We start from the raw sequence: 14615 nt of genomic DNA, 5'->3' as shown, positions 1-14615 counted from the left end.
AGATGTTCTGTGTAAAGGCAGGGAGTTGGCATCAGCTCACGGATGGGAAGAAAGGAAGGAGGCCTCAGCTGCAGTTCATGACTGGGCAGGGCACTGGAGACAGAGATACCATTCAAGGTGGCTGATGTAATGTCTTCAGAGAATCTTTTATTATGTTGGGGGAATTGGCGCCTGCTAGAAGGAGCCCTTTCCAGTAGCTCCATAGTAGTATTCAGCTCCAAAGCTTCTTGCCAAGAATCCATTGGCTGCTAGAAGAAGTTGTCACTGGGGAGCTGATAAACAAAAGTGCGTGCCTGTTAGTGTGGAAGTGGTTTTGGCACCAAGAATTCTGAATAATTAAAGCATTGCATCAGCCTTGGAGACCAAGAGACCACGTTGGAAGGAGATATTGACCAAAGTTGGCTGCGTGCCTCAGGGAATGCCCTTTTTCCTTCCCTGTGTCATAAGACAAAGGCAGGGCTAGCCACGGCATCTGTAAGTAAGGCTGACCTAAAGAATGCATTGTTGTCATAGCCTTAGTATAGCTCTTGACCCCCCAGATTATACCTTGGTTAAAATCATGGCATATATGTATGTATATATCAGCTAGTAAAGCATTTTAGTAAAGACTTTATTTTTTTAGAGTACTTTTAAGTTCATGGCAAAACTTAAAGGAAGACACAGAAATTTCCCCTATATTAGCTGCCCCCCCCCTTGCATAGTGTCCTCATTATCAACATCCCTTTACAAGAGTTGTACGTTTGTTGCACTTGAACTGACACTGACACATCATAATCACCCCAAATTTATAGTTTGCCTTAAGGTTCACTCTTAGTGTTGCACATTCTGTGGGTTTGGACAGATGTATAATGACATACATCCATCATTAGAGTGTCATACAGACTTTTTTTTAATGCCGTAAGGATCCTCTGTGCTTTACCTATTCGTCTATCCCCATTACCTGTTCAGATTGGGTTTTTAAATTATGAAATAGGATGAAGATAAGTCTATTTTAATTATGCAGTCTGAGTTTTTCACTTTTACAAAATTTGTGTATAGTCTAAAGTATCCACAGGCAGTCTATTAGAAGGCATCAGTTCCACTTAGGACTCAACGTTCCGGAAGTTCATCTATTTAAAGAGCTCTGTAACCTATCAATAAGAGAGTAAAGATGATGCATCTCATTTTAATTTTCCAAGCAGAAGATCTTATTTTTTTTTTTTTTTTAATTTTTTTTTTTCCAACGTTTATTTATTTTTAGGACAGAGACAGAGCATGAACGGGGGAGGGGCAGAGAGAGAGGGAGACACAGAATCGGAAACAGGCTCCAGGCTCTGAGCCATCAGCCCAGGGCCTGACGCGGGGCTTGAACTCCCGGACCGCGAGATCGTGACCTGGCTGAAGTCGGACGCTTAACCGACTGCGCCACCCAGGCGCCCCCAGAAGATCTTATTCTACTCGACTAGACTTTAGAACCCAGGCTGTATTCTAGGGAACAAAGAACTTTATGGTATCATGTAGTTCCCAAATTCATTACCATGCTACTCCTAACCCCTGCAAGTTATCTTTAATTAATATAGCTACGTAGGAGTAGATGGAAATATTTTTATACTTATGTTTCTTGTTAATGAAGTGCAATCATATACCTCAAATCTAACTTTCTAGATCACATCTTTTAATAGTGTTTAATGAATAAACATTCTGCCTCATAGACAGTCTCTTCTCTTCACAAGACATCAGTCTATTTTAGTGCTCACAAATTTTATCCTAAATATGAAAGGATAATGTGTCTAATAATTGACATTTTTTATTTGAGCATAGTTGACACACAATGTCGCATTAATATCAGTTGTACAACTTTCATTTGAGAAGTTTATACTTTTTACTACTTTCACCATGAGTATAGCTACCATCTGTCCCATTATATTGCTAACAATTGACATTTAAAACTTTTTTTAGTGTTTATTTATTTTTGAGACAGAGAGACAGAGCACGAGTGGGGGAGGGGAAGAGAGACAGGGAAACACAGAATCCGAGGAAGGCTCCAGGCTCTGAGTTGTCAGCACAGAGCCGGATGCGGGTCTCGAACTCATGAACCGTGAGATCATGACCTGAGCCGAAGTCGGATGCTCAACTGAATGAGCCACCCAGGCACTCCCACCAGCTGACATTTCAAAACTGACAGTGAAAAATATAGACCTGGATTTTTACGGATGACAAATGTATCCATGTTTTTAATTAAAACAAAAACAACAGAATAGAACTTTTTTTTTTTTTCTTAATTCTTCGCTTATCAAGTGGAGGTATTAGATCTGTTCACAAATATTCCAATCTCTCTCTGTCTCCCTTTTTGGTACATAGTTTGATTGCATTTCCTGGACCCCTTGTGGAAATGTATGACATTATCTTGTAAAGCTGAATATTGCCATATCTTACAAGCTACCAGTTACACTCATAAGACACATGTTTGTAAATGTTCGTAGTTATTGTTCATAGTAGTCAAATATTCATTGACAGGTTAATGGGTAAGAACAGTGGAAATAACCACAGAATAGAGTATGTTATGACAATAAAAATGAATCGACAACTGCATTCAAAAGCCAACACAAAACTTGGTAGCATACATCATGTTGAATAAAAAATAAAACAATTTCTAGAAGTCTGCATATAGTCTAAAATTCAAAACCAGGAAAAACTGACAAACATACATATATATATATATATATATATATATATATATATATATATACATATGATAAAGATATTTTCTTTTTAAGAAGCAAGATCATTTATATTAAGTAAAGCAGATTACTGGTTAACTTAGGGTGAAGCAGGGGACAAGATAAGGAATGAGCCAAAAATGGATTTAATTATTGGTAATAGTTTTGATCTTGGGGTAGATTTAAATTTGTAAATATTCATTATGTCACTTAAATAAATGTAAATAGGCAATAATATAAAATGAATAAAATAAAAGATGGTAAAATAGTTTGGAAATGGGTAAATTCTAGTTGAAATTTTATGATAGGGATGGGTTTCTTCTGCTTATCTGTTGACTTTGCTTGCTTATGTGTTGGCTCCATTTTCCATCACGCTCTTTCCACTTATGACAAGATCATAGGCAACAACTCTGGGTCTCTACTCCAGAAACTATTAGGAAAAAAAAAATGACTTTTCTCAATAGTCTGAACAAAATTTTTGAGTCCTCTCATTTGCTAATAGATCCCTGTCCCAGTTATTACAACAGGGGGAAATACTTTCTCATTGACCACATAGGAGCCATATTCCTTACCTTGGGGAATAACACTACTCGTAACTCTTATACTGTGGGTCCTCAGAGGAAAATCAAGGTTCACAAAGAAGGAAAATGGAGTCTTGTCAGGAAGAATCCATCAGGACCCACTAAGACAGTTTTTATAGCACATCTTTATGAGGCAGGTAAGGTGTATCTGCAGAAGTGTTACATATATTTCAGCAAAACAGCAGATGTCCACCAAAGGTCTATCTTATTGATGCTACGTTCCATATCCCATCATGAAAAGTATCACACTCCATTATGAGGACAACCTGATGCTTTCAAAGTCCCATTTCATGCTTAGTGGGGTTCAATGTCTCAGTGCTCTTGATTCTAAGTGCTACTGAGGCACATCAGTGGAGGGACTCCTAGGGAAGTATTTGTTGGGTCTCAAGACCTGACCTCACTTCTATCTGCTGTCCTTCCAAATTAGTAGTTTTATGGTAGTTCAGAAAGAATCTCTTCAACTTATTTCACCTACCACCATGTAAGTAATTTTTCAGAAGAAGTAATTATAACATTCATTTATTTTTGAGAGACAGAGAGAGACAGAGCATGAGCAGGGGAGAGGCAGAGAGATAGGGAGACACAGAATCTGAGGCAGGCTCCAGGCTCTGAGCTGTCAGCACAGACCCTGATGCGGGGCTCGAACTCACGAACCATGAACATCACGAGATCATGACCTGAACTGAAGTCGGATGCTTAACCAAGTAAGCCATCCAGGAACCCCCAGAATAAGTAATTATAAATTATCACCCAAATTCTTTTTTCAGTTTGGTTTATTTGTTTTATTCATTCATTCATTCATTCATTCACTCATTCATTTATTAGTATTTAAAGCCTACTATGAACTTCTCTTTATAAATGTTTATTAGTAGATTTGGTGGAGAACAAGATAGTTGTAATCCCCACCCTCAATGAGTATATACTTTGTGGAATTTGGGTGCTTGGCTGGCACAGTTGGTAGAACATCCAACTCATGATCTCAGGGTCATGAGTTCAAGCCCCATGTTGGGTGTAGAGCCTATTTTAAGAAAACAATTACAAAAATAAAGTTTATGGAACTTGTGAAGAATTTGAAGAATAAAATAGGAATTCTTTCTTGGTTTCTAGTTCTCATGCAAAATTTTCCTATTTTTAATTTCTCAGTAACTGATCATTTCAATCAGAATTTTCAGGTATTCTTTTAAGTGTTGATATAACCCTTCATTTTGTAGCTGGCTCACTTCTCCAAAGCATCTACCTGGTTTTTTTGTTTGTTTGTTTTTGTTTTTGCAGGGTGGGGTGGGGGGAGGGTGTGACCTCACCCAATCTCTTGATTTAAATTATCATTTAATGGTAATAACACCAAAATCTACTTCTACAGTCCTAACTTGAAATTCATACTTAAAAAAAAAAATCCAAGTGCCTACTGAGAATTTTCATTTGTATATGAAATATACATTTGTATATGAAATAGCTGTATATCAAGCTATTCTCGTTATTTTATTATTAATTCTAAATGCCTCAACCTGAGATATCGTTGTTAGCCACTAGAAATTTCCCTTATCATCACTTTCTAATACTTCCTGGTTTTCAATTTGGCTGGTGTCAGGAAAATGTGTGGAATGAGGAAAACTATGAAAAAAGAGAGTCATTAAAAGAGATCTCTACCTTGAATTACTAAATTTGTAACCTGACAAACTGCTTAACTTCCGTGAGTTTTAGTTTTGTTTTGTTTTTCCATACAAAATGTCATTGTTAATACCTACTTAGTTGGGTAAATGAAAAGATACAACTTATGTAAAGTCACAAAAAGATAGTGTATAAAAGACATTCAATATATATTTGGTGAAGTAAAATTATTCGAATAAAATGAACTAACTTTATAAGTGTTTTTTTTACTAACAATTGGTTAGCAAAACCAATGGAAATGAATTTGAAAAACATGAGATATCTATTCAGTATACATACTAATCTTCAGATCATTTGCTACAAATCTGTGGTTCTTTGTTGGGGGATGGCTATAACACACAGAACAGAACCTCTGGTTTCAGGACACCGTATTTCCTTCCCTGGATTGTACTTGCAAATAAATTGCAAGGGCTAGAAAAGCTTGTCTACTAAAGCACAGAAAGGTAAGTAAGAGCACTGAGTGGGATTCGAGTAGTTTCTTGGAGACCCGCATTCTCTTTTGCTAAGGACACTGTTTTCTCTTCTTCCTATTGTTTAGCACCATTAATTTGTATTTTCCTATTTTTTCTCTGTATCTTTGGTTAGCCCGAGGCATCTAATACTACCAAATCCTTGTCTGTATTTGGTTCCTGAGTCTGGGGAAGGTTAACTTATTCTTCTATGGACTAAATGGATGAACCAAAAGTTAAATGTATTACAACATTTGGGATGTTTCTGATTAACAAAGAAAGGAAAACTTTAGGGAATAGTATTCTCTAGGGTGCTAATATTTTATATCTTTATGTCTTAAAATATTCCTTCTGGGATGCAGAAAGGGCATCTTTTTTTCAATGTTCTATGGGAAGGCTGTTTTCAAATAGGGATGGAAATATTTGACACTAATAATTTTTAGTGTTCTGACAGATAAGGGACAGATTACTTATATATTTATACTCAAAGAAGCATAGTTATAGAATAATCCAACATATTTAAAAATATATTTCCATACATCTTGTGGCTATTGCTCCCACTTCCTCCAAAAAAGGAACATGAAAAAAAAAAGATTTTTTTTTTTCAAAATTTACTCTTAATATAGCAAATAAATAAAAATAAAAAGAAGCTTTGGAATAAAACCATCTTTGACACTCAACAAATAGTTTATGAGTACCAGGTATGTGAAAACCTATGTGTGGCTTTTCATTTCTGTGTAGGGATAGAAGGATTAATTTCATGTCTTAAGAGTTTCTTGAGATGGCAGAATGTAGAAAAGTTCACCAGTGCTTTTCACGTAAGGTAGCTGAGTAGGATAAGTCCTCGGGATGGATTTTAAAGTGTGAAGAGCTTATGTACGCCTGGTGAGAAATTAGAGAAAAGGTCAGTAGCGACAGTGACCCTGACAGCTTCTGGAGAATGCTGCTTTCCCATCTCCAGGTGACGGTTTTAAATAGACACTCGTACATCACAGTATAGAATGATTACTCTGTGTGTGTTTCCAAAATAAGATGGTAAGGGTTTAACTTGCTACACGCAAAATGGTATGATGAAAGGTGCACCATATATGTGGGAGGGTTTCATTTTATCCTTCTTCAGTCTGGGAACTTAAAGGATAAAGAATATGGGGACAACCTGTTAACCTTCCCACAGAAAATGGTGGATTTTGCATAGAAAGGAGTGTAAAGATTCTCCCAAAGATAGAAGTCTAGTGTAATCCAATCAGGGAGGGTTGGGTAGTTGAAGAAAGACCTCAAGGAAAGCAATGGTTCTCACCATGGATGCTGTAGTAAAACAGATTTTTAGTGTAGAATGATCCACCTGACAGTCCATATTCCACCCTCATCTCTTCTCCACTTTTTTTTTTTCTGTGTGCCTTTCAGCTCTTCTCTGTCATCTCCAAATCCAAGATGTAGTTTGTTCGTTACTGTTCTGACAAATGTAGCCATTCTAAAGTTGGCTAAACTTGTTTGAAAAATTGAGGTAAGTACAGTAGTTATTAGAAGATGTGCTATTTTACTAGTGCCATTTTTGTCTCCACATCATTGCAACCCCGTTTTTGTGTCAGATTCCTTGGAGAAATGGATGAAGGGTGTTAATATGGCTTGGGAAAAAATGGAGATATGGTCGTCCACAAAAACATGGACAAAAACATGCATCAATTGCAGGAAGATATGAAAAATGTACGGCTCTCCTTGAATGCTTCGTGGGATAAGGGTTCATGTGAAAAGGTGAACGTTTAAGATCCATAATCATTTTTATGGATGTCAGGGTCTCGAAATCTTATGTGGGTGTGTGGTGCTCTTCAGAGTATATCTCCTAATTCACACTTACTAATTTTTTAAAAAATTGATCTCAGCTTTCTCCATGGATGTATAAATTGAGAACATATCTGTCTGTCTACCACACATAACAGATACAAGACCACAGCAGATTAATGGTGTGAATATGTTTTGTGATCAGAATAGTGCAAAATAATCAGATAAATATTATAATTTAAGAGTTAATTGAGAAATTTTAATTTAAAAATACTAACTATGGACATGGTACAAATCACTGGTTTGGAACTGTGCAGAATAAAATCCTGAGAATAGTTTTCAGAGATTCTTATTCCAAGAAAGAAGCTAAAGAGAGCACTCATGTAACAGAATTTAAGCATGGTATGTAACATTATAAGAAAAGCTATAAAGGATGTCCTTAGAGAAAAGGAGTAATAATTTCTCTTATCACAAAATAATTACTAAAGGCCTTCAGAGGATATTACTTAGCATTTGGGTCCTGAAGTTTTGAGACAATTGAAGTAGCTAGAAACGAAATGACATTCCAGGAAGGAGGAGATTATTGATTAAACTCTTGATTAAATATTTGATTAGAACTCACAGTTATTAACAAGTTAATGAAACCATTTGTATTTATAATTCTTTTTAATTTTTTTATTGAGAGAGAGAGAGCGAGAGTGAGAGAGAGAGAGAGAGAGAATGAGAGCATGCAAGTGGAGGAGGGGCAGAAGAGAGAGAGAGAATCTTCATACTCATTGAGGAGTTTGTCACAGGGATCGATCCCTGGACTCCAGGATCATGACTTGAGCAGAAATCAAGAGTCAGATGCTTAACCAACTGAGCCATCCAGGTGCCCCTCTGATTCTTAATTTATCTTAAAAATACATGTCCACGTGTGTAAATAATCTTGTTTTAGTGGTCACAATCATGGGCTATATTTTTAAGTACAAATATTTTACAATGGACGTCTTTTAAATAACTAAGGAAAGAATGAGCTTATTGTACTGACTATGACACCAAGACTCATTTCCCTTGTGGTTTAAGATCTTTGCCAAAGACTACACAGTCCAAAGAGAATTAAAAAAAAATCTGGAATTCTAAAGGAAATAACTTCATCAGACACTTTCCTGAGAGTAGTATTTTTTTTTTAAGTTCATTCATTTATTTTTGAGAGAGAGAATCCCATGCAGTCTCCACACTGTCAGCACACAGCCTGATGTGGGTCTTGAACTCACGAACCATAGATCATGACCTGAGTTGAAACCAAGAGTCAGATACCCAACCAACTGAGCCACCTAGGTGCCCCATCCTGAAAGTTGATTTGGAAGAAGATAAGTTACATTTCAAGTATGTTGGGGAGAAGTAACCTTACCAAGGCAGAGAAACAAATATATAAAGGAAATTTTCTATTTAGTCCATCTGTGCTTTGGAAGCTCACAACTTTCAAGACAGAGTATTGAAGGTATGGATGAGTTTGAGGAGGAACACAATGGGATAAATAAGTCTTCCAAATTATACTTAAATACATCACATTTAAGTTTATATTTTTACTTGCATGTAGTGTCCCTTTCAAAAGGATCTTGACAGGAAAGAGCTAAAGAAAACATTTTGTTCTTGGAAGTGAAGCCAATGGTAATCTTTTTTTTTTTTCCAGATTTGAAAAAAGATATCTTCATTTCAACGGAATGAAATTTCAAAGCTGAATGATCATTGACTTTTCCAGGACAGAAAACAAATTGAATGAAGTCAGTTATTATTTATTTACTATTTCTCTTGTCTATATCTCTCTCCCTCTTCAGAGTCTGCACTCTGTTAAAAAGACATCAGATTTTCAGTACCTGGATAGTACAAACTCTACTGGGATTTACAGTCATGATCTGGTCCTACATGAACTGCCTGGTGACATCTTTCCAAAAGATCTCAGAATCCAAAGTGCTTAAGCTAAATTTGGATTATTGTAAACATGAACTATTGAGGAATAATACCCCCTTTCATTTATATGTAACCTTGGGGACTTGGGGTCCTCTAACAGATGCTTTTCAGAAGTGGGAGGGAGGGGAGGAAATAGAAATGCAGCTATTTAAGTGATTATTTACTATCAAAGACCATTTTATCACTTGTCTGCATTAGTGTGTGCAAAATACTAAATATTGTAAGGGTGTTTTATGGTAATAGCATATTATTTAGAGGCTATAAGTATTTCCTGTTCCTCTTTTCAAGTTGTAATATCTGGGAGAAATTCAGTGAAGGATAATATATTACATATTTATAAAATTATACATTTATATAAATATGTATAACAAATATATGGTGATAAATAGTTGCATAAAGATGTTCTTTATGGTATGAAAGTGGGTTGTGATTTTATATTTATATTATGATTTTATATTTATAACCTCCAGCAGCAGTCAAATATATCCAAAATGCCAGGTAATACACCATCAAAACGTGTGCCTGAAGATTTATTAAATATGAAAAAATAATGAAGTTAATAAAATTGACCCATGTCTTTTCACGTTGTATTCATTGAATGGTCCAAATTACACAGAATCATTTAAATGCTACAAAGGATTGTATCTAAAGGATTGTATACTTAGTTAGATTCAAGCTTGTATACAAGCTTGTGTACCTTTAACAAGCTTGTTTGAGACTTAAAATGACCCTATGAAGTTCTCATTATAAATTGAAGAACAAAGTGTTGAAGTGACTTATAAGAAGCGACCCCTAAAATATTCATGATGAAGAATATTTATTTTTCTTAAAATAGTCCATAAAATCACACGTCACACCATGAATTAATTCTTTTATTTTTTTGTAGATCAACCACTTCCCACTCAGCCTTCTCCTCTTTCGCGAAATCATGCGGCTGAATAATAATGTGACAGAGTTCATTCTCCTTGGGTTGACCCAGGATCCTGTTAGGAAGAAAATAGTGTTTGTCACTTTCTTGCTTTTCTATTTGGGGACATTGCTGGGTAACTTTCTGATCATTACTACTATCAAGACCAGCCGGGCCCTTGGGAGTCCAATGTACTTTTTCCTTTTCCACTTGTCCTTATCTGACACCTGTTTCTGTAGTTCCGTAGCCCCTAGAATGATTGTGGATGCCTTTTTGAAGAAGAGCACTATCTCTTTCAGTGAGTGCATGATACAGGTCTTCTCATTCCATTTCTTTGGCTGCCTGGAGATCTTCATTCTTATCCTCATGGCCGCTGACCGCTATGTGGCCATCTGTAAGCCCCTGCACTACACAACCATCATGAGTCAACGGGTCTGTGCTGTGCTGGTGGCTATGGCCTGGGTGGGGTCCTGTGTACATTCTTTAGCTCAGATTTTTCTGGCCTTGAGTTTACCCTTCTGTGGTCCCAATGTGATCGATCACTATTTTTGTGACTTGCAGCCATTGTTGAGACTCGCCTGTACAGACACTTACGTAATCAATCTACTCTTGGTGTCCAATAGCGGGGCCATTTGTACCCTGAGTTTTGTCATGCTGATGTGCTCCTATGTTAATATCTTGTATTCTCTGAGAAACCACAGTGCTGAAGGGAGGAGAAAAGCCCTCTCCACCTGTGTCTCCCACATCATTGTGGTCATCTTGTTCTTCGGTCCTTGCATATTTATATACACACGCCCTGCAACCACCTTCCCCATGGATAAGATGATAGCTGTATTTTATACACTTGGAACACCTTTGATCAATCCTCTGATTTACACGCTGAGGAATGCAGAAGTGAAAAACGCCATGAGGAAGTTATGGAAGAAGAAGTTAATCTTAGATGACAAAAGATGAATGGGATCTTCAAAATTTTCTTCATAGTCTGGATTTGCCTAGAAGTCTACAGAGAATGTTATCTTTTTATTGTGATGTTACCATAATCAAGAGGTATGAGAATTAATTCCTTCAGGAATGAAAATACACACTGGTTAGTGTTGAGTCAGTTTCATGGAGAGGAAGAGACAGCACCAGGTACAAACAACCGTGGAAAGACTCGTGCCTTAGATGTTCAGCTGTGCCTCTGCCTTCTTGACTGCCTAGTATCACTGTAATCTTGATATGGTGCTTTCCATGCCCTTCTTCATGTTGACTTCTGTTTATAGTTACACTTTTATATGCTTATAACCACAGCCTGGAAGGTTTTTTCTGTTTCAATTGGCTCTCTTAATTAAACTGTTGAATCGCATAATTTCTGATCATAGACCTTAAACTTGTTTGTTCTTCATGACTAAGCAGAAAGCACCAGATTCAAATAATAATAAAATCTTTGTGTTTTAAGGGATAATCTATAATCTAGGGTAATCTCCTTTCTATTTTGGGGGGTTATACTTTGAATTCTTCTCCTATTTATCTAGATCCTTCTAGAACAGTGACAGAACACAGTGTGAATATTCACCCTTCTGAAGGAATCTTTTCACCTTAGGAAGGTTCTGACTGTTGGGGTTGTACTCAGATTATTATTCTTTTTGTAAAAACTTTTTGCTTCTAAAATTGTCCCTCCTGATTTATAGAAGCATTAAGTTTTTCTTGAGTCACACAAATTATAATAATTAAAAAAAATTTTTTTTTCAACGTTTATTTATTTTTGGGATAGAGAGAGACAGAGCATGAACGGGGGAGGGGCAGAGAGAGAGGGAGACACAGAATGGGAAACAGGCTCCAGGCTCTGAGCCATCAGCCCAGAGCCTGACGCGGGGCTTGAACTCACGGACCGCGAGATCGTGACCTGGCTGAAGTCGGATGCTTAACCGACTGCGCCACCCAGGCGCCCCTATAATAATTTTTTATACTGCTAAGGTATTATGGTTGTAGCATAGGTGTCCCAAATTAAGTAGATATATTCATGTGTGCTAGAAGTAAAGTGTACAAGCAGTTGATGGTTGAAATAAGGAATCTGAATATAATAACTGATAAAGAAAGAATGTCATAACTCAGATGAGTCTCTTTAGGCTTTGAGACAGATATAGCTACATCACAGATATGAATTATTTTAGTGAGTTTTAATATAATCCAAAAATGATGGTAATTTAGAGGGACTGAGATTTTTGGGTGAAAACTGTATGCAGTAGAGAGGGATATTACCATCCGTCACTTTTGTCACCATCTGACAACATTGCACTATCGAAGTATATGATCACTAAGAATCTTTCCAATTTCAACCTGTTTTCTTATTTGTATTTTTATCCATATAGAAAATTTAACATGAGTATTATTGTTTATTTCAAACATATTTTTATTTATAAACTACTAAATTATGTTAAGATTACTGAATTTGTATTCAATTTGTTGCACCAGGAATGTTAGAACTACTTAGCTTGAGGGGTACCTGGCTGACTCAGTCAGTAGAACATGTGACTCTTGATATCTGACTTGTAAGTTTAAGCCCCATCCTGGGTGTGGAACCTAATTAAAATGAAAAAAATAAAAAATAAAAAAAAGAACTTCTTGGCTTGAAAAAAAGTTATTTATTTCTCTGTGTGGGAATGGAATTCCCTCTGTGAATTCCACAATGAACACTAGTGGCGTATATACATCACTTTTATTTTTCAGATCCAGAGTTTATCCATCTCAAGCAGTTTATCATTGATTGCAGCTGCTGATTTTGCTCTTGGAAGGTTTACACATGAGTAGATTCTAGTTGGCAGAGTTTTAGTTAAAGTCCTGTTCTATTTCAAGGCAAGGAAAATATGAAAAGGGGTGTACGTTGGATCCAATTTAGGTGCCTCCCCAGAGACACTCTATCCAACATGTCTTCTGGACATGCTTCTAATATGGAGCTCCCGTGGCTACCATCACCACATCTCTTGCCAACAGAGTGTATGATCTAATTCCAATTCCGAATTTTGTAATAAAGATGGTGGAATTGCAAAGCTGACGGAGTGTGCAACCTCACCAGGATATTTTTTTAAGTCAGTGTTCTTATGGGGAAAGAGTGGGACTCTGACATCGAAAGTAGACACATTTGTGTGGGGAAAGAGTGAGAACTATGAAAGCACAGATTATCTTTCATCCTCTTGGTTGTCACAAGTAGCCCTGTCTCCCTCAAAAGAGGAGAAACGACACTCTTCTCTAGCCTAGACACCTTGTGATGATCTCATCTGTACAAGTTGTCAAAAAATGATATTTGGTTTCCTCTTGAGCTTCCTTTTATAGTCCTCATTGCTTCCAAACATCTAACCAGCTGCAAGTCACAGGGAAGTCCAAGCAGGAAAATCCAGTCTTGCTCTGGAAGGACATGTCATACATGAGGGCATTATAAGCTTCTATGGTCTCTATGTACACGTGTGACCTACGGGAGCACTTCATGATGGGGAAATGTTATCTAAGAGTGGTGAAGCAGAAGTCTGGAGTTGAGGTCTATCCTGATGGGTTTTTTTTTTTCCTGCAGACCCACATCATTGGAGATGCCTCGTCAAATAACTATGTTGTTTGCTTTACTCACGGAATTTATTTGTTTGGTCTGTGGAAAAGAACTATAAGATGTAGCTTCTAAAAGCACAAAAGACTTACCTTTTATCTATTTATGTTTTAAATATTAGGTATTAGCATATCCTCAAAGTTTGTATTAGTCTTGGGTGTGCTAGTTGAGGGGTGAATAAGAAGGAAACTCAGTTCTTATTCAGGGGGCCCTAATGTAAATTGCGTGAAGAAATTAGATCCCAAAGTTTCTGGGTGGAAAAGTATACCATCGGGAAGTCATCAGTGCGTCCATATTCAACTGGAGATAAACTAAGTCCAACTAGAAGGATTGCAGCTGGACATGGCAACTGAGGGTTGAGCATAGGGTATGTGTGTATGTATGTGTGTGTGATTTTTATGTTTGTGCTTTTAGCATTCTTAGAAGCATCTTTATTACAAGTGCTCTTAAGCACCTCTCCACGTGTGTTGCAGAATGGTATAACTTCCTTTCAGTGATAATACACTGTTCTCGATGCAGCTTGCCACCTAATATTGCACTGTACGTTAACTAAAATTTTGCATACAATCTATCCACTGTACTTCCGGGCATTTCTCTCAGAGAAATGAAAACCTATGTTGACACAACAACTTGTACACAGCTGTTCATAGCGACTCAAAACTGTGGTTTGTGATAACCGAATGGCAAAACAACCATAATGTGTCCCACAAGAAGAAGTTATGTCGGAGTCTTCATCCCCAGTACCTCAGAGTGTTACCTTAGTTCAAAGTAGTGTAAGCGCCTGACAATTGGCTTTTTTGATTACGATGATATTAAGCTTTGATTGCTGAGACATCCATTTCGAACACATCCCATCTAAAATGAACACAATGCCTACCAACTACACAATGAGGTGGAGAGCCAGGCTGCCTGGCCTATGAACTCCTCCTTTGGAAAGCCCTGTGTGGCTTATAACTGACCATTTGAGTGGCCCTGTGTTTTCCTTCCCATACTTTAATCCCA

At 37.0% G+C, this 14615-nt stretch overlaps 1 protein-coding gene and 1 non-coding gene across 2 annotated transcripts; both read left to right on the top strand.

The window, feature by feature from the left end:
• The first annotated feature begins 10057 nt into the window (after positions 1-10057).
• On the top strand, positions 10058-10990 carry LOC112865248 (olfactory receptor 4C16-like). The gene has a single exon (XM_086679388.1). It carries the CDS (start codon positions 10058-10060, stop codon positions 10988-10990), a length of 933 nt encoding a protein of 310 aa, XP_086535514.1.
• Positions 10991-13544: 2554 nt separating this feature from the next.
• On the top strand, positions 13545-13681 carry LOC112866230 (small nucleolar RNA SNORA18). Its single transcript, XR_003224085.2, has one exon. It is a non-coding gene; the product is annotated as a small nucleolar RNA SNORA18 (small nucleolar RNA).
• The last annotated feature ends 934 nt before the right edge of the window (positions 13682-14615 follow it).

Source organism: Puma concolor, chromosome D1, assembly GCF_028749965.1.
Source record: "Puma concolor isolate L17-30 chromosome D1, mPumCon1.1.hap2, whole genome shotgun sequence".
In the NCBI taxonomy this organism is placed as follows: Eukaryota; Metazoa; Chordata; class Mammalia; order Carnivora; family Felidae; genus Puma; species Puma concolor.
Note: the sequence above shows the minus strand (reverse complement) of the source record. Positions and strands in the feature narration are given on the sequence as shown.